A 19,397-nucleotide genomic window follows, 5' to 3' on the forward strand; every position below is an offset into this window, starting at 1 on the left:
TACACTGGCGGTGCAGGATTTCTGTCTCTGTCTGAGTGGCTTAGCGGCATTTCGCAGCCTCCTGTGAGCCCATGACACTTGTCTCGTTCCATGAGACTCAGTCGTACACTCTCATATTAGCATATGGGCACCAGGTCTCTCAGTTAACATACGAAATGCAGACAGTGAAAACGTAGGTGGGTCTTGATTCTGTCACTAGCAAGATCTATGGTTTGGGGGAGAAAAATATTACCCCTCTGAGCTCATTATCTTTACAGATGGGAAGATAAGGAAGTATTATTGAAGTCAGATGCCTATTGTGGAATCGTATCATACTCTAATATCTGGGCCTTGCCCAACGAGAACAAATCCCCAGACTCTCCCACTGGCACGAATCATGAACCCTGGCCTGCTTACCCACACTGCTTCTCAGATATCGGTTGGTTATAGTTATAAACTTCCAGCGGTGGCGCAGAAAACAGTGCTCCTAAAAGGGAGACCACCATGTGGGGGGGAACATTCCTGAGGCTCTTGGCTTCAGGGCTTTGGGGTGAGGGACCAATATGAGTACCGGCCCTCGCCTCCCAGTGTTCTTGAGTTCCGAGGTTCATCAGAGCAATGGATGGTTAAAGACAGTTACATATATCAGCTTTATTTACCGCTTGGCTCCAACAGCCAAAAAAGCAGTCAGCAAGGAAATGGGTTTTTCACCCACAGTTTTCTATTTCTCTCAGGAAACCCACAGTTCCCTTTCTTCTTTGCCTACCTAGATTTCTTAGTCCCACACCTCCAAAGCCCACAGTTTCTGCTTAGAAATCCCCTGGATTCTTAGCCATTCCATGATCCTAATGGTGGAAGAGCCCGATTAAGAGAACAAGAACTGGGAAAGAATTTAGAGGCTGCCATAGTCACCCGATAGCATTCAATAACTTGCTTTCTTTCTGCGGTTTGTAATTTGGTTTGCATAATTTCTGCTATGATTTTCCTTTCTTCCTTTTGGTTTCAATTTGACTGCTTTTGTTGCTTCACTTCAATCCTCTTGTAAAGACAATGTTCTTCAGTGCTTTCTTACTAATGATGGGTGCTATAAATAAAACTTTAACAAGGGGTAAAGGAACAACTGCAATGTACACCTCAGCATATCACAGCAGAAACTTCTTTTTGTTTCCCATAAACCCCTAGATTTTCAAGAAGTGGGCAAGAGGATGTTCTATTGTACATTCACTTGTGCAGAGAAAAACCCACATCCTGCCTCAGCTGCAGCCATTTCCTGCTTGCGCCTCCTCACTACTCTGTCTTATCCATCACTTGAAATTGTGGTCATAGCATAGGCTAGGAAGGCTAGGTTACGGGGTCCAGGTCCCCCTCTTGGTACCTGCTGAAGTGTTCAGAAGGGATGAGAGGAGAAAGGCTAGGCCAAGGAGAAATCTCACCATGCAAATTGCACTGAACTCTCCTTAGGATCCTTTTCAGACCCCTCCTCAGGCTGCCCTGGCCTGAGGATGAAGTGAAATGGTTTTCCTGTGAGTCTCCAAACCCACAGCAGGGCCTCATTGAAAGCAGGTCCAGCAGTCAGCACTTTTGACTTCAACATGAACGAAACAAAATAAGCTCTGCTCTAAACTGGAATAGGTGTGTATGGAGGTTGCTATCTTTCAAAATCCTGGCAATGAAGTTCTCAAAGCCTAAGTAGCTAATAAACAGCTGAGCAGCCTCATTGCTTTTGACTGTTGCTTATCATGAAAAAAATATAACTTGAAAATGGTACTTAAATGACTCATTTCTAAGCTTTGAGAGGCCGCACGTGACTATTTGGAAATATAAGGAGACACTAACATTTTTCTTATCCTCTGTCAGTATAACATGTTTGCCTTTAGTGGAAAACCAAGGATTCCAGATAAAATAGCAATCTGGAAGACAATGGCAGCTGCCACTTAGGACCCTGTTAGCTATATTTCATTCAACTACAATAAAGAACAACAAGAAGGGGAAACTAAACTCTACAAAACCCATGCACTCAGCAGGAAGGAAGAAGAGGGGAGCTAGCAACGTGGCCAAAGTTTAATTTAAACTAATGACAAGGTGTCCAACTCCAGAAAGCATTCTGGGAAGCCCTGCAAGCTTTTTACTGGTGAAAAACCATAACCAGTGGAAATTCTTTTTAAAGAAAGCAAAGTCTCTAGACGTTGTCCTAAGATCATATAACAAGTGAATAGACATTTATTTTAAAAAAGTCTACTGAATCTGAGTAAGAACAGTGAGAGTCGTGCTTGAGCCATGACCCACTTTTTCCATTCCCAACCCATCCTCTGCTCAGCTTGAAGGAAACTCCATTCTAGGCAGGGGTAGCCAAGACGATGGGGCCCCCTCTCCCCTCAGCTACCCAGCAAGAATATAGTACAGTACCAACAGGGCCAGGCTGGCCACATTTCCCATCCCCTCCAACACTGAGCTGCAGAGACTAAAGTTCTGGTGAGTGCAGCCAGCAGTACCCTATTGCTCCTCTATTCATAGGGCAGACACTCTACCCTAAGCATGACAGGCCACAACTGCCCACACTCCAGCTCCCTCTTAAGATAGAGGTTTCATGCTAGGAGAGGCAAGTTGAGAAGTCCAGAGGCTACCATCCCCTGCTCTGGGTTTGGAGCTGTGGCTCAAAGATTTTGTTCAGGATGAAAAGAAGTTCATAATAACAGAAAACTCTAAAGCCCTCCCCAAAGGAAGCAATTATTTGAAATAGAGTGTAGGAAGTTCAAGTAAAAGGGTAGTTTTGAAAACGATAAAGATTTTAATGGTAAGCAATTTAAAGGAGACTGGTAACACTGTGAGAGTCATAAGAGAAACCATAGGCCAACATTTTTACCAGCAAGAACCAGAAAAATAGACAGGTAAGAAGAGTCCTTCTAGGGCCAGAGAAAACCTGAAAAACTGGCCATGAAAACTACCCCTGCAAAGGAAACCAAATTTAATTAGACCAGACTGTGGAGCAATTTATGCTCATGAACCTCGTCAAAAACTAGAGTGCAATCAAATGGCAGTTAGTAAGCCTAACAGCTGGGTGTAATACCAACAGAGACACACAGATTAGCAAAGAGATTAGGGAAACAGACATTCAGAGAGAGCACTGCCAAAACTTTTCATCCCAGGTGACTGTGTGAATGCCAAAGTCTGTACCCTCTGAGGAGCAACATCAGAGATTCCACACTGCAGGGGAAATAGTCTTCACCAGAAGAGTCTAGCTGAGTCACTAAACAAATAGGGAACAACAGCAAATCAAGCCCCAGAAAAGCAGGAGGTGAATCAATATCCAGAGTTGCTACACTATATTACCTAAAATGCCCAGTTTTTTAACAAAAACTACAAGACATACAAAGAAACAGAAAAGTATGATCCATGTACTGGAAAAAGTCAGGCAACAAGAATTGCCTGTGAGAGGGCCCAGATGTTCGATTTGAAGACAGAGCTTCAAAGCAGCAATTATACATATATTTAAAGAGCTGAAGGAATCACACTTACAGAAATAAAGGAAGCTATGATGACAATATCTCATCAAATAGAGAATGTCAATAAAGAGAAATTATTTTTTATAAAAGAACAAAATAGAAATTCTGAAGTTCAAAAGTAGGACTGAAATTTTAAAATTTACCACAAGGGCTTAATGACAGATTTGAACTGACAGTAGAAAGAATCGATGAATTTGAAAATATAACAATTATAAACATATGAACTTAGCAACTGAACCCTGAAACACATGAAGCAGAAAATGACAGCAATCAAGGCAAAATAGACTATTCAACAGTAATAGCTGTAGAGTCCAATACCTGACTAAGAATAATGCATAGATCAACTAATCAGAAAGTCAAGAAAGAAATAGAAGATATGGCCAACACTATAAATCAACTAGATCTAACACAAGATACTCCACCCAGCCACAGCAGAACACACATTCTTTTCAAGTGCACAAGGAATATTCTCCTAAATAGATCATTTACAAGGCCATAAAACAAGCCTCAATAAATTTAAGAGGCTTTAAATCATACATAGTGTTTTCTCCAACCAAAATGGAGTAAAATTAGAAATCAATAAAAAAATTGAGAAATTCAGTAATATGTGGATATTAAACAACACTATCTTAAATAACCAATGAGGCAAAGAAAAAATCAAATGGGACATTATAAATACTTTGAGATGAATGAAAATGAAGAGACAACATAGCAAAATTTACAGAGCTAAAACAATGCTTAGAGGAAATTTTATAGTTGGAAATACCTACATTAAACAAAGAAGATCTCAAAACAATAATCTAATATTTCATAATAAAGCAGTAAGAAATTAAGAACAAACTAAATGTAAAGCAGCCAGAAGAGGGATATAATAAAAGTTAGAGTGGAAATTAATGAACTAGAGAATATAAAAACAATATAAAACAATATAGAAAATCAACAAAACCAAAACTTGATTCTTTTTTTTTTTTTTTTTTATAAAACAAATATAACTTTATATGTTCATAACCACACTAGGCATTATCATGACTGGTGGTGTTATCCAGCTTGCTCTAATTTGGGGCAATAGTTATACATAATTCTTGAAATTCACTGATCATTTTCATAAAAACATTATGAAGTTTGAATTAAGAGTATATAAATTTTCTCTTTCCTGTCTTTATTCACAATCTCTACATTTACATACATCCTCAGTGAGTTACCCTAACTCCAGGTCTTTTTATTACTAAGAGAACCAGCACAGTTCTATTTGCCAGTGGCAACATCCTTAAAAGTTAATGAATAACTGATTGATAGATCACCAACAGGTTTTGACCTAGTTCCTTCTCCTTTAGAGCAAAATGAACTTTCACCTAGGTGTAAATATCCTTCAAACAACTCCTTCAAAAGCACTCTAAACAGCCATTTCCATTTTAATAGTCGGGTGAGGATTGTAGCCTTCAATCTGAAAGTCTTCAGCCTTGAAGTCATCAATTTTCTCAACTTTTCGAAGGATTCTGAGCTTGGGGAAAGGCCTTGGTTCTCACTGAAGCTGAATTTTCAGCGGCTCAATGTGATTCAGGTAAATGTGTGCATCTCCCAAAGTGTGTACAAAGTCACCTGGCTTCAGGCCCGTGATGTGTGCGATCATGTAGCAGGGCGTAGCTGGCGATGTTGAAGGGCACACCCAGGCCCATGTCTCCTGACCTCTGGTACAGCTGGCAGGGCAGCTCACCGTTCACCACGTAGAACTGGCAAAGGGCGTGGCACGGGGGTAGGGCCATGAGAGGGAGATCTTTTGGATTCCAAGCACACAGGATGATTCTTCTGTCGTCAGGGTTGGTTTTGATTGTGTCAATCACTTTTTGCAGTTGATCTACTCCTTGATCTGAATTATCTGAATCCATATCTTTGTATTCGGCCCCAAAATGCCTCCACTGAAAGCCATAAACTGGGCCTAAATCCCCTTCTGCTCTGGTGGAGAATCCCAGGCTGTCCAAGAAGTCTCGGGACCCATTGGCATCCCAGATTTTCACTCCCTTGGAAGACAGCTCCTTAGCGTTTGTGGATCCCTTGATAAACCACAGCAACTCCTCCAAAACACGCTTGCAGAAAACACGTTTGGTTGTCAGCAGAGGAAATTCATCTCTCAGGCTGTAGCGCGCCTGCATGCCGAACACCGACAGGGTGCCGGTGCCCGTGCGGTCATCCTTCCGAAAGCCGCAGCGGAGGATGTGCTCGATCTGCCCCAAGTACTGCAGCTCCCCGTGCGGCGGCGGCGGCCGCGACTCGGCGCCCTGCTCCTGCGCGGCGGGCGGCGACGTCAGGCGCGGCAGCTCGGAGCCGGCGGCGGGCGTAGCGCGGCAACGGGCGCGGCAGCTGGGACGGGACTTCAGCTGGCACAGGACTCCAAAACTTGCTTCTTTGAAAAGATCAACAAATTGACAAATCTCTAGGTAGTCTGGCCAAAAAAATATGGAGGAAAATTAAATTACTAACATCCTGAATGAAAGAGGAAACACTGGTACTGAGCTTACAGAAATAAAACAATTACAAGGAAATATTATGAACAATTTTATGCCCCCCAGATTAGGTAACTTAGATAAATGGACAAATTCATAAGCTATCACAACTGAATCAAGAAGAAATAGAAAGCCTGAATAGACCTATAACACATAAAGAGATTCAATTACTAATAAAAAATATTACTACAAAAAACAAACAAACAGGGCTTCCCTGGTGGCGCAGTGGTTGAGAATCTGCCTGCCAATGCAGGGGACACGGGTTCGAGCCCTGGTCTGGGAAGATCCCACATGCCGCGGAGCAACTGAGCCCGTGAGCCACAACTACTGAGCCTGCATGTCTGGAGCCTGTGCTCCACAACAAGAGAGGCCGCGACAGTGAGAGGCCCGTGCACCGCAATGAAGAGTGGCCCCCGCTCGCCGCAACTAGAGAAAGCCGTCGCACAGAAACGAAGACCCAACACAGCCAAAAAGTAAATAAGTAAGTAAGTAAGTAAATAAATAAATAAATAAATTTAAAACAAACAAACAAAACACCCAGGCCCAAATGGCTTTACTGATTAACTCTACCAAACATCTAGGAAGAATTAATACCAATTCTTCACAATCTCTTCCAAAAAAATAGAAGAGGACGAACACTTCTCAACTCACTCCATGATGCCAGTATTATACTGATATCAAACCGGAAAAAGACATCACAGTAAAAGAAACTATATACCAATATGTCTTATGAATATAGATGCAAAAATCCCAACAAAATACAAGCAAAGAGAATCCAGCAATATATAAAAACGCGTGTACACCATGAACAAGTGGAATTTATCCCAGAAATTCAATATTGGTTTAAGATCAATTAATGTAGTAAGCCATATCAATAGTATAAGGAAAAAATGATCATTTCAGTAGATTTAGAAAAAGCATTTGAGAAAATTGAACACAGGTTCATAGTAAAAGCACTCAACAAACTATGAAGAGAAAGAAAATTCGACAACCTTGTAAAAGACATCTGTGAAAATTCTACAGCTAGTACCGTACTTAATAATGGGACACTGAAAGCTTTCCTGCTAAGATTAGATATAAGACAAGGATATCTGCTCTTGTCACTTCATTTCAACTTGGTACCAGAGGTTCTAACTAGAGCAATTAGGTAAGAAAAGACACTGTTCAAAAACGAGGTGAAGAGGGATGCAAAGATGGTTCAACATCCACAAATCAATCAATGTGACACACCACATTAACAAAATGGAGAATAAAAACCATATGATTGGAACAGGATAGAAAGCCCAGGGATAAACCCACGCACATATGGTCACCTTATCTTTGATAAAGGAGGCAAGAATATACAGTGGAGAAAAGACAGCCTCTTCAATAAGTGGTGCTGGGAAAACTGGACAGGTACATGTAAAAGTATGAAATTAGAACACTCCCTAACACCATACACAAAAAATAAACTCAAAATGGATTAAAGACCTAAATGTAAGGCCAGACACTATAAAACTCTTAGAGGAAAACATAGGCAGAACACTCTATGACATAAATCACAGAAAGATCCTTTTTGACCCACCTCCTAGAGAAATGGAAATAAAAACAAAAATAAACAAATGGGACCTAATGAAACTTAAAAGCTTTTGCACAGCAAAGGAAACCATAAACAAAACCAAAAAACAACCCTCAGAATGGGAGAAAATATTTGCAAATGAAGCAACTGAAAAAGGATTAACCTCCAAAATTTACAAGCAGCTCATGCAGCTCAATGTCAAAAAAACAAACAACCCAATCCAAAAATGGGCAGAAGACCTAAATAAACATTTCTCCAAAGAAGATATACAGATTGCCAACAAACACATGAAAGAATGCTCAACATCACTAATCATTAGAGAAATGCAAATCAAAACTACAATGAGATATCATCTCACACCGGTCAGAATGGCCATCATCAAAAAATCTAGAAACAATAAATGCTGGAGAGGGTGTGGAGAAAAGGGAACCCTCTTGCACTGTTGGTGGGAATGTAAATTGATACAGCCACTATGGAGAACAGTATGGAGGTTCCTTAAAAAACTAAAAATAGAACTACCATACGACCCAGCAATCCCACTACTGGGCATATACCCTGAGAAAACCATAATTCAAAAAGAGTCATGTACCAAAATGTTCATTGCAGCTCTATTTACAATAGCCAGGACATGGAAGCAACCTAGTGCCCATCAACAGATGAATGGATAAAGAAGATGTGGCACATATATACAATGGAATATTACTCAGTCATAAAAAGAAACGAAATTGAGTTATTTGTAGTGAGGTGGAGGGACCTAGAGTTGGTCATACAGAGTGAAGTAAGTCAGAAAGAGAAAAACAAATACAGTATGCTAACACATATATATGGAATCTAAGAAAAAAAAAAAAAAGGTCATGAAGAACCTAGGGGCAAGACGGGAATAAAGACACAGACCTACTAGAGAATGGACTTGAGGATATGGGGAGGGGGAAGGGTAAGCTGTGACAAAGTGAGAGAGTGGCATGGACATATATACACTACCAAACGTAAAATAGATAGCTAGTGGGAAGCAGCCGCATAGCATAGGGAGATCAGCTAGGTGCTTTGTGACCACCTAGAGGGGTGGGATAGGGAGGGTGGGAGGGAGGGAGACGCAAGAGGGAAGAGATATGGGGACATATGTATATGTATAACTGATTCACTTTGTTATAAAGCAGAAACTAACACACCATTGTAAAGCAATTATACTCCAATAAAGATGTTTAAAAAAAAAACCCAAAAAAACCCCCATATGATCATCTCAATAGATACAGAAAAAGCATTTGACAAAATTCAACATCTTTTCATGATAAAATCTCTCAGCAAACTGGATACAAAGGTAACAAACCTCTAATAATAAAGGTCATATACAATAAGCCCAGAGCTATCATAATCAACAGTGAAAAGCTAGAAGCTTTTCCTATAAGATCAGGAAAAATACAAGAATGCCCACTCTCACCACATCTATTCAATATGGTACTGGAAGTCCCCTGCAGAGCAATTAGGCAAGAGAAAGAAATAAAAGACATCTACATCAGAAAGGAAGAAGTAAAATTGTCTCTATTTTCAGATGACATGATCTTATATATAGAAAATTTTAAAGACTCCACTCAAAAAATGTGATAAGTAATAGGCAAATTCAATGAAGTTGTGGGATACAAAATCATATACAAAAATCAGTTGCATTTCTAAACACTAATCATGATTTATCAGAAAGATAAATTAAGAAAATAATCCCATTTACAATAGCATCAGAAAGAATAAAACACCTAGGAATAAATTTAAGAAAGGAGGTCAAAGACCTGTACATGAAAATTATGACACTGATAAAAGAAATTAAAAGACACAAATAAATGAAAATGTATTCCATGCTCATGGATTGAAAGAATTAATATTGTTAAAATGTCCATACTACCCAAAGGTATCTACAGATTCAATGCAGTTCCTATCAAAATTCCAATGGTGTTTTTCAGAAACAGAAAAATCAATCCTAAAATTTGTATGGAAACACAAAATATTTCAAATAGCCCAAGCAGTCAGAGAATGACAAATACTGTATGATATCACTTTTTTATGTGGAATTTTAAAAAGCCAAATTCATAGAAATTGAGAGTAGAATCGTGATTACCAGGGGCTGGGAAATGGGAGAAATGGGGAGATGTTGGTCAAAGAGTACAAACTTCCACGTAGAAGATGAGTAGGTCTGGGGATCCAATGCACAGCACAGTGATTATAGTATAATTCTGTATTATCTACTTGAGAATTGCTAAGCGAGTAGATCTTAAATGTTCTCACCACCAAAAAGAAATGGTAATTATGTGTTGTGATGCAGGTGTTAGCTAATGTTATCGCAGTAATCATTTTGAAATATAAAAGTGTATCAAATCAATACATCATGCACTTTAAACACATACAATGTTATATGTCAATTATATCTCAATAAAGCTGGAGGATATGGGCAGGGGGCAGAGTTGGGGGGAGACCAGGTGGAGTTCAGTGGGAGTTGGGTTCTTCACTAAAGAGCTGGCAAGAATGGATGAACATCAGACCCCAGCCCATTAGCCCTTGGTTCTGGGTGTACTCTGATGATTTTGCAAATATGTTCCTATAAAAGGGTTTCATCTTCAAGAAATTCATGGAAAAGACTCTGACAAGTACAGGTTTCTGGTAACTGACTGTACTGCTGAACTGAATGAATAAGCATTTTCAGAACTCTGATGAAAAACTGATGAACTCATAAAAGTGCTAACAAAAGATCAAGATGAAAAAAAACAATTAATTACATGGGACTGAGTGAACTGATGAGGATGAGTATAATTTTTGTGACTTTCTGTCTGAAATTAAAAAAAAAAAATCCCACAAGGACTCAGAGGCAAAGAATATACAAATCAATTTTCACTGCAAAGTAAAGGAGCTGTTACAGTGGAGGATTACTGGACTGAATGTCAATATTATGACATAGTATGAGTGTGTTTCATGTTTGGTAATTGCAATCATTGTTGCTTTTGTTGTGGTCATCCATGTACAATGCTTGGTGTCAGTCTATTTATCTCTTGTAAAAATAAAATACAGTGTGTGTGTGTGAAAAAAAAAAATGCCTAAAAACAAAAGACAACTGGAGATAAGATTGTTGGTCAAAGGTCAGAAACAAAACGAGGCTTCAGAAACCTAAAATGCTCTTCCCCACTGAGGTTATAGACCCTGCCAGGGACAAGATGCTGGTGTCACAGGAACCTCTGGAAAACAGTACCATAGCCCAAAGCAGGGGGTGGGATTCGCAGTGACAACATTGCATACCCACCACCTCACTGGCCAATGTTTCTGTCTCTTTAAGTCATCACCACTGGGCCCTCCCTCCCTGAGCTTCCTGAGCTCTGAGGTCTGAGAGGCACAGAGACTTCCTCCATGTGTGGGGAGGAAACGGCCCACTGCACCCACAGTCCAAGGGCAGGTTGGTAGGTCAGGAGCTTCTTGGAGCCAGCGTTAGAGCCTGTGACCAGTTCTGCAGGAACGGTGAGCACAAGGGAAAAGGAGCCAGCCCGGAAGAGGACCTGTGGGGATCAGAAAGAGCTCTGCCTGGGCGAAGCTGGCTGAGTGAGCGGCTGCATTCTAGTGAGTACGAGAAAGGAGAGCAGGCTCTAGAGACGGTAACTCCACGTGCCGAGGTTTGTAAGGATGCTCTGAGTGTCAAATACAGTAAGTTCAGAAGAACCGCTAAGCATCTTCTCCCGCTCTGGAGTGCACACACTCTTCTTTGGGGCTAAATTCTCTCTCCTTCCCTACTCCCTTATTAACAAATAAGAAAGGTATTTGCTAGGACTACTGCAGAAGGCAATGAACACTCCCCAAATGCATATGCAGCAAATGCAAAAGATACTCCTGGGGACATATAAGGGAAGCCAACCTCAGAACAAGTTACAAAGTGAAAATTCTGTATATATCTGAGCTGACCCCTCCTAAAAACCTCCACTCTCCTTAGCACTATCCACAACAGTGCAAGCGACAGCTAAGGTTATGAACTTGGTCCTCACCCCTTGCTCTACATGATCACTTGAACATCTGCTACCCACCCCAAACTCGGCTCTGTGGACTGCTCCGGTGTCAATTAAGGGAGTTTGTTGATTTCTAGACACAAAATAACGAATCACATTATGTGATTTACCCCTGGGGTAAACTTTACAGAAAGCTTTGGGCGGGGTGTAACGGGAGGCAGCGGCAGAAGAGTTACTGCAGAAACACCGACAGCTTTGGCTTGAGTTCTAGGCAAACCTGCCATCTGAGTCCTTTGGCCAGAGACAGGTTATTCAGCCAACCTCTCCCTTTGCTTTTGCTTCGTTGTTGGTGTCAGTAAGGGGAGAACACAGTTACCTGTAGGAACCAGGTGGGCGACATGAAGAGGTAGAATTTGAAATGGACGTTGAAGCAGAGGACAGGACTCCGGCAGAAATGTGTGGTGGGATGAATGGTCCTAGGAATGAACGCACGAGGTGGGTTGGCAAAGGCCCTGAAATCTGCTGTCTGTGGAGGGGCTGACTGGGGAGGGGATTAGGTGGAAATGAGGCTGGAGTAGACGGAGGAGAGACTGTGCTCTCGTGTTCAGGCGCTCGTGTGATCAGGCAAACTTGACCACAGAATGTTTAATTGTATTAAATAATGTTTGAGTGGGTATTTTACTTCAAAAAGCCTCAGGTTTGAGGGCAAGGACACCAGGAGTTAGAGGGGAGTATCCCCGTCTCTCCAGCACACAGATCATATTTAGACTTATTTATTTACTTATTTTTTACTGAAGTATAACTGGCTTACAATATTATATTACTTTCGGTATACAACATAGTGATTCTACATTTTTATAGATTATGCTCCATATACAGTTAATATAAAATATTAATTAACTATATTCCCTGTGCTGTGCGTTACAGTGGTGTATCTTAGTTATTTCATACCTAGTAGTTTGTACCTCTTAATCCCCTTCCCCATCTTGCCCCTTCCCCCGCCCCTCTCCCCACTGGTAACCACTAGTTTATTCTCTGTATTAGTGAGTCTGTTTCTGTTTTGTTACATTCGTCTGTTTGCTTTATTTTTAAAATTCCACATATAAGTGGAAACATACAGCATTTGTCTTTCTCTGTCTGACTTATTTCACTAAGCATAATACCCTCCAGGTCCATCTGTGTTGTTGCAGATGGAAAGATTTCATTCTTTTTTATCCTTTTTTTATGAGTAATATTCCATTATATCTATCTATCTATCTGTATATATATGACATCTTCTTCATCCATCTGTTGATGGACCCTTAGGTTGCTTCCATATCTTGGTTATTATGAATAATGCTGCTATGAACATTGGCGTGCACACATCTTTTCGAATTAGTGTTTTCATTTTCTTTGGGTATATACCCAGGAATGAATTGCTGGATCATATGGTAGTTCTATTTTTAATTTTTTGAGGAACCTTCATACTGTTTTCCACCGTGGCTGTACCAATGGACATTCCTGCTATCAGTGTACCAGGGTCCCCTTTCTCCACATCCTCGTCATCACCGGTTGTTTCTTGTTTTCTGGTGGCAGCCATTCTGACGGGGTGCTCCGTGCTTCCTGTACCTGGATATCTGTTTCCCTTTTCAGGTTAGGAAAGTTTTCAATTACAATTTCACCAAATACATTTTCTACCCCTTTCTCTCTCTTCTCTTTCTGGGACCTCTATCATGTGAATGTTAGCACACTTGACTTTGTCCCAGAGGTCCCATAAACTAGCCTCATTTTTGTAAATGTGTTTTTGTTTTTGCTGTACTGATTGGATGATTTCCACTAGTCTGTCTTATGTGCTCTTCTACGTCGCCTAATCGGCTCTTAATTCCTTCTAGCAAAGTTTTCATTTCAGTTATCGTATTCTTCAGCTCTGACTGGTTTTTGTATTTTCTAATTCTCTGCTGAAGTTCCCACTGTGTTCATCTGTTGTTTACCCAAGTTCAGTTAGCATTTTTATTACTATTGCTTTGGACTCTTTAGCAGGTAAATTATTATCTCTGTTTCATTAGGGTTTTTTTTCCTGGGGTTTTATCTTGTTCTTTCATTTAAAACATATCCCTTTGTTTTCTCATGTTGTTTGACTTTCTCTGTTTGTCTCTATGAAATTAGGTGAAACGGTTACCTGTCCAGGTCTCAAAGGCATGTCCTTGTGGGGAGCTACCCTTTGCAGTGTGCCTGTCACCAGTGGCTTTGGTGGGAGAGCTGGACGTGAAGTGAGCGGGGACTGCTTCTCCTCCCACAGTGTGCTGGCGGCCACCGCCTTGGTGGGAAGCAAGGCTGGAGCCAGAGGGCTAGAGCCAGAGCCAGGTGCCAGACAGGGCTTCTCCTCGGCTCAGGGCTAGTTGTTAGCCTATTGTGGGAGGAGTCAAGGACCAAGGGGCTGGGCAGGAGTCCTAAGGGAGTTGGGCTTCCCCCAGATGTGATGACAGTCTTCACCTTGGTTGGGGGCATGGCCAGGGCCTGAGAGCTTGGGGCTGCACTTCTGAGCTGCTTCTACTTTTTCCGCAGTGTGTACCCCTTGGTTAGAGGCAGGATAGAGAGCCAGAGGGGTTGGAGCCGCACTCCGGAGCCCTCTCTGCTCCTTCCCGGGTGCACACATGCCCACTGGCAATGGCGGCCTCGGCCTTTGTTGGGGGCAGTGCTGGAGCAGTAGGGGCTTGAATGGGAGCCTGGAGAGGGCTGGGAGGTGCTCTGGGGCAGTCCCGGCAGGCTGGCCGGAGCACCAGGCAGTCTTCAGTGTACTGCCTCTGCACTGGGGCTGCGAGCAAGCATGTCTGTGCTCGTCAAGACCAGAGTCTCAGTGTCTTACAGCCCTCCAGCGAGCCCTACTGATTTTCAAACCAGCTAAGGGGGCTCACCTACCCAGTGTCAAGCCCAGGCCTGCAGTGCCTAATATGTGGCTCAAACCCCCCACTCCCCAGGGAGGATCCCCAAGCCTGGGATAGCCCCCTCCACTGCCAGGTCCCCACTAGGGATTCAGGTCCCAACTAGATTGCTTCTCCTCCCCCTGTACCAGACTCCATGTGGTTCTTTCTTTACAGCCTTGATCGTAGAAGAGCCATTTTGCTAGTCTTCAGGTCATTCTCAGGGAGAGTTTCTCTATACATAGTTGTAGCTTGGATGTGTTCATGGGGGCAGGTGAGCTCAGGGTCTCCTTCCTCCACCTTCTGGATCCCACCTCCTAGACATAATAGGACGAGCCAAATCTTTTGGTTTTCTGAGCACAGAGTCAGGAGCTTTCCAGAGCAGCTTGGGAAAGATGTCTGTTTTCTGATTTCCAAAAACAAAATTCCAATTTTCTTCTTGTTTCCCAGGCCAACAACCCTAAGGTAGGTCCTAAGTCAGTGAGCAAACTTTCTTGTTCTCAGGGTTTTCCAAAGCCCCCCACCCCACCCCCAGCTGCTGAATCTCCAGGGAAAACTTATTTTCTACAACTTACGTCACTGACATAGAATTACCTGGGAAAATGAACATCAAAAGCTTACTCATTGACATAGAATAAGTGTTGTCATCTCCCTTCCACTCTGTGCATTTCGAGGCCCTGAAAAGACAGCACAAGCTCACCAAGTGTTCTCACAGTATCGTCCCAACCACAGACCAAGCTCTTCCACTGTCTTCCCTAAATTCTGATGCTCAGAGAGGGCAGGAACTATGACATTTTAACTGTGGTGTCACCAGCATTTTGAACTTTGCCTGACACATAGTAGGTAGTTTTACCTATGAATGAATGAATGAATGAGTGAACGAATGAAAGACTAAATAAATTGTGTTGGGGACACTTTCAGGGAATCATGAGAGGACAGAAGACAGCAAGAGATGAAGAAAATGCCTATGGTAAGAACATGCCTCACAACGCGTGTTTGCCCCCAGGTATGAGCTCCGGGTAGTAAGGGGGACGGGCTATCTCAACACTGAACAGGGAGAAGCCCCAGAGGTTTCTCGATGCTGGGATGAAACAGCAAAGAGCCCTGGGACTGGCATTTGACCTAGATCTCTGCCCCTGACCTGCTGTGAGATATTGAGTTCTTTGACTAACCTGCACCTCCATCCCCAAGGTAAAATGAATAAACCTCCTCTGATCGCCACAGAAGGGGATGTAGAGGGAATCCAACTGTGCACTAGAGGGAACGTGCTCCACCAGGTAGAAGGTGTTAGGGAGCAAGGGTGGAGGGTTAACCAGGTATCTTACTAGGCAGCAGGTTTAAGAGAGAGGAGAGGAAGAGGAGGGCAAGAGGGAGGGAAGAAGAGATGGTCTCATCTTATCCTCCCAGCAGCCCTATGAGGACAGCGCTACATTATTGATCCCATTTGTGCAGAAGAGGTTTAGCACTTAGGTTAAGCAGCTTCCCAGGGTTACAAGGCTGGCAGGGGTTGGGCTGTGATTCACACCCAGGCTGTGGGACACCAGGCAGCCCTCACGGCCAGGCCCACGGCCCCTCCTGCCTATCTTCAGTGGCAGCGTATCTGGGAATGTATGGCAGAGGCCACTGAAGCTGTCAAATAGGGAGCAGCTCTGCGCAGTGTGCATGACAGGTCATGTCACACGAAGTAATGGCCTGTATTATACAGGGGTGTCCTCTACAGAAACGTTCACCAGGTGCTGGAGCACCTACAGGTGCACGGGTGACGTCAAAGAGGGAAGAAATAGACGGGTAGAGATCCCCCCGGAGCTCACAAATCTCCGACCAGGGCACTCAGTAAAGGTTTGGTCCGACAAGCAAAAGTCGAAGCACTCTGTTCTCCTTTGTCCAAAGGCGTCCAGGGGACCCGGGCACCAGGATAGGTGCTTTCAGGTTCGGGAGCTTACACATCATTGGTGCTCACAGGTGCAGAAGCCGACGAGTCTGCCCTGCAGGAGCCCAGGCTGCGGCTCCTCCTGGCTGGGAGGTCAGGGACTGGGAAGAGCGCCACGGGAAACAGCATCCTGGGCCAGAAGCGCTTCCTCTCCAGGCTCGGGGCGACGTCGGTGACCCGGACCTGCGCCGCGGGCAGCTGCAGGTGGGCCAAGTGGGTGGTGGAAATCATTGACACCCCGGACCTGTTCAGCTCCGAAGTCTCCCAGACAGACCCGGGCTGCACGGAGAGAGGCCGCTGCTACCTGCTCTCGGCGCCGGGGCCCCACGCCCTGCTCCTGGTGACCCAGCTGGGCCGCTTCACGGCCCAGGACCAGCAGGCCTGGAGGGGGGTGAAGGCGCTGTTCGGGGACGGCATCGTGACGCGCACCATCGTGGTCTTCACCCGCGAGGAGGACCTGGCCGGGGGCTCGCTGCAGCATTACGTGCGCGACACCGGGAACCGCGCGCTCAGGGAGCTGGTGGCCGAGTGCGGGGACCGATTCTGCGCCTTCGACAACCGAGCCGCCAGCGGGAAGCGAGAGGCGCAGGTGATGGCGCTGATGGGGCTGGTGGAGGAGCTGGTGAGGGACCACGGCGGCGCCGCCTACACCAACGACGTGTACAGCCTGGCGCAGGCCCTGGGCGGCGCGGACCCCGCGGAGAGGCTGCGCAGGGTGGCGGAGCGAGTGGCCGTCTGCGCGCAGAGGCGGCGGGAGCGCTGGCCACTGGCCTGGCTGTGGCGGTGGCCCAAGGCGCCGGGGACCTGGTGTAAGCTGGGCGTGTGCACCCTGCTGGGCGCCCTGGTCCTGCTATACATGCAGATCTCCAGGCACCAGCCTGACGCCTTTGGTGAGATCAGTCCTGACAGACTGTAAATAACACTTTGACCCGTCCACTGATAATTACCTTCATCCTTGGTGCTCTGCACCTTCAGTGCCCACATCTCTCCTTTCCTCCCTCACCTCGCCTATTCTACCAATTTCAGAGTCCTGCCAGGTCCCATCTCCCACCTGAAACCTTCCTATGAGCTCCCCCTTTCCCAAAGCCAAACAACCACAGTTAGTTTTGCCTATTTTCTACTGACCTCAGACTGCCTTTGACTCTCTCCTGTCATTGAACTGTCTTCACCCCTGAAAGCAGATGAGGAGCCTTTGCCCTCTCACCCCCTGGACTCCCGGCAGGACCAAGGTTAGAACCACCACAGAGCAGAGTCTGAGTACATACTCATTTGCTTGAATTGAACTGAATGAAAGAAATAAATGTACTGGACAATCACATTGTGCTAAATGAAATCAATATTTGTAGATGTTTGTTCATCTGCCTTTTTATATGCCCACTGAGCAAAGATCCAACTCTCTCATTCCTGACGCCACGTACAAAAACCTTGCACCCACACACACTCAGGTGTGTGATCGTAAGGAGAGAAGACATTGGTGCACGCCTGCCCCTCTGTACCTCAGCAGCTTGAATGCAGATGCTTGTGCAAGTGCAAGGAGACTATCACTGGAGACTTGATTCCCTAGGGGCCATTGAGGTCCTGCAGAAAGTCTCCTTCCAAGGACGAGTTTTCTCCCTGGCTTACACACTCACAGGGTAAGCAAGGATATGATTTTTCAATTCAGAGATAAATTAAAAATTTTAAGCAGTTTGGTGATTTTTCTTTTATATGAATCTCAAAATAAAAGGCAAACAGGTCTTTGTGGGCTGAGAACTGGTGACATGATGGTGGGGTAGAGAGTCATCTCTGTCCCATGAGTATCTGGCAGAATCAGCTCTCTGGTGCAGGTAAGTGAGACAGGTTAGCCTGTGTGGTCAGTCCTAACTGTGCCTCCTTCTCTCTTCACCCACACTTGCTTTGTCCCCGACACCACCGTCTTCACACACCAACACAAGCTCATCTCTGATACAGCTATGAAATTCCAGATCTCTCCCCTACAGTATCCTCTGCCCATTGCCTTCACAGCCAGAGATTCTCAGGTTACTGATGACCTCAGATCACTAAAGAGACATGTAAAAAGGGAAAATAATCTGCAACAGCTGAGCACATCCTGGAAAGCGGGGCCCACAACCTCTACATGGACACCATTGCAAACGTTAACAGGAACACCAGTGCCAAATGCTGAGGCTTGAAATTTCCTCAGCCAGAAAGGTCATTTTGGTTTAAGGGGTTGTGTGCAGATCTCAGCAGAGGTCCTGATAGAGGATCTTGATTTTGGTCTTGTTCACTTTTCAATATACTCTTGGAATGAATAAACAGAGAAAAATCCTGCCATTGTCACTCCACTGAGAAAAGGGATGGTCACTGGTGAAAATGAATGTGGAAAAAGAATGACAATAGAATGACAAAGTGCCCAGTGTGAGCAACGGAAAGTTTCAATCCATGACCCAAATAATGAGAAACATTTGATTCTTGCTCTTGCTTTGGGGAAGAATGAAGCCCAGGGAGTTCCTAAGTGACTGTGATTGAGTTGATGGGCATATGGGGAGGAACATGCCAGGGATCCCAGAGGGCAGGCAATCGCCTAGTTCAACCCACACCCCGCTAAGGCTGTCAGTCAGTACACACAGGGGAAGAGAGTGTATCTGCAGGCAGTGTGTTGCGGGCTGTCTGTATATATGCAGGATATACACAAAAGGATAAAGAATGCCATGAAGAATATCTGAAACAGATTAATGGATAAAAACACCATATAGTGCTGGGAAAACTGGATATTCACAAGCAAACTAATGAATTTTGATCCTTATCTTGCACAATATAAAACTATTAACTCAAAATGGATCAAAGACCTAAATGTAAGAGTTAAAACTATAAAACTCTTAAACCCAAGTGTAAATCTCCATGACCATGGATTAGGCAATAGTTTCTAATATATGACACCAAAAGCACCAAAGAAAAACAGATAAATTACATTTAATCAAAATTTAGAACATTTTCTCCATCAGAGAACACTATCAAAAAAGTGAAAAGACAACCCACGGAATGGGAGAAAATATTTGCCAACATATATCTGATA

The 19,397-nt window shown here is 43.9% G+C and overlaps 1 protein-coding gene and 1 pseudogene across 5 annotated transcripts; one reads left to right on the forward strand and one right to left on the reverse strand.

Annotated features, from left to right (window-relative positions):
• Positions 1-1,333: 1,333 nt before the first annotated feature.
• On the reverse strand, positions 1,334-13,091 carry LOC309665832 (thymidylate synthase pseudogene; annotated as a pseudogene). Its single transcript has 2 exons — positions 13,028-13,091; positions 1,334-5,922 (listed from the first exon to the last, which is right to left on the reverse strand). The product of its transcript is annotated as a thymidylate synthase pseudogene (transcript).
• Positions 10,107-17,675, forward strand: LOC309666175 (GTPase IMAP family member 1-like). 4 transcript variants are annotated; one of them, XM_082473370.1, is made up of 3 exons: positions 10,107-11,185; positions 15,334-15,382; positions 16,375-17,675. In XM_082473370.1, exons 2-3 carry the CDS (start codon positions 15,340-15,342, stop codon positions 17,256-17,258), a joined length of 927 nt encoding a protein of 308 aa, XP_082329496.1. In that variant the 5' UTR covers positions 10,107-11,185; positions 15,334-15,339; the 3' UTR covers positions 17,259-17,675. The 4 variants fall into 4 exon arrangements, with proteins under 4 accessions (XP_082329496.1, XP_082329493.1, XP_082329495.1 ...); XM_082473367.1 differs by having other exon boundaries at positions 10,107-11,132; positions 13,658-15,382; XM_082473369.1 differs by having other exon boundaries at positions 10,107-11,132.
• Positions 17,676-19,397: the final 1,722 nt, after the last annotated feature.

This window comes from Balaenoptera physalus (genome assembly GCF_965194825.1).
Source record: "Balaenoptera physalus genome assembly, chromosome: 8".
Lineage (NCBI taxonomy): Eukaryota > Metazoa > Chordata > Mammalia > Artiodactyla > Balaenopteridae > Balaenoptera > Balaenoptera physalus.

What these genes read in the sequence shown, in the direction of transcription:
- LOC309666175 (XM_082473370.1), top strand. Translation starts at nt 15,340, where the DNA reads ATGAGAGGACAGAAGACAGCAAGAGATGAAGAAAATGCCTATG. An exon ending in AGATGAAGAAAATGCCTATG is followed by an intron (nt 15,383 to 16,374) that starts GTAAGAACATGC and finishes TGGTGCTCACAG; the next exon opens with GTGCAGAAGCCGACGAGTCT.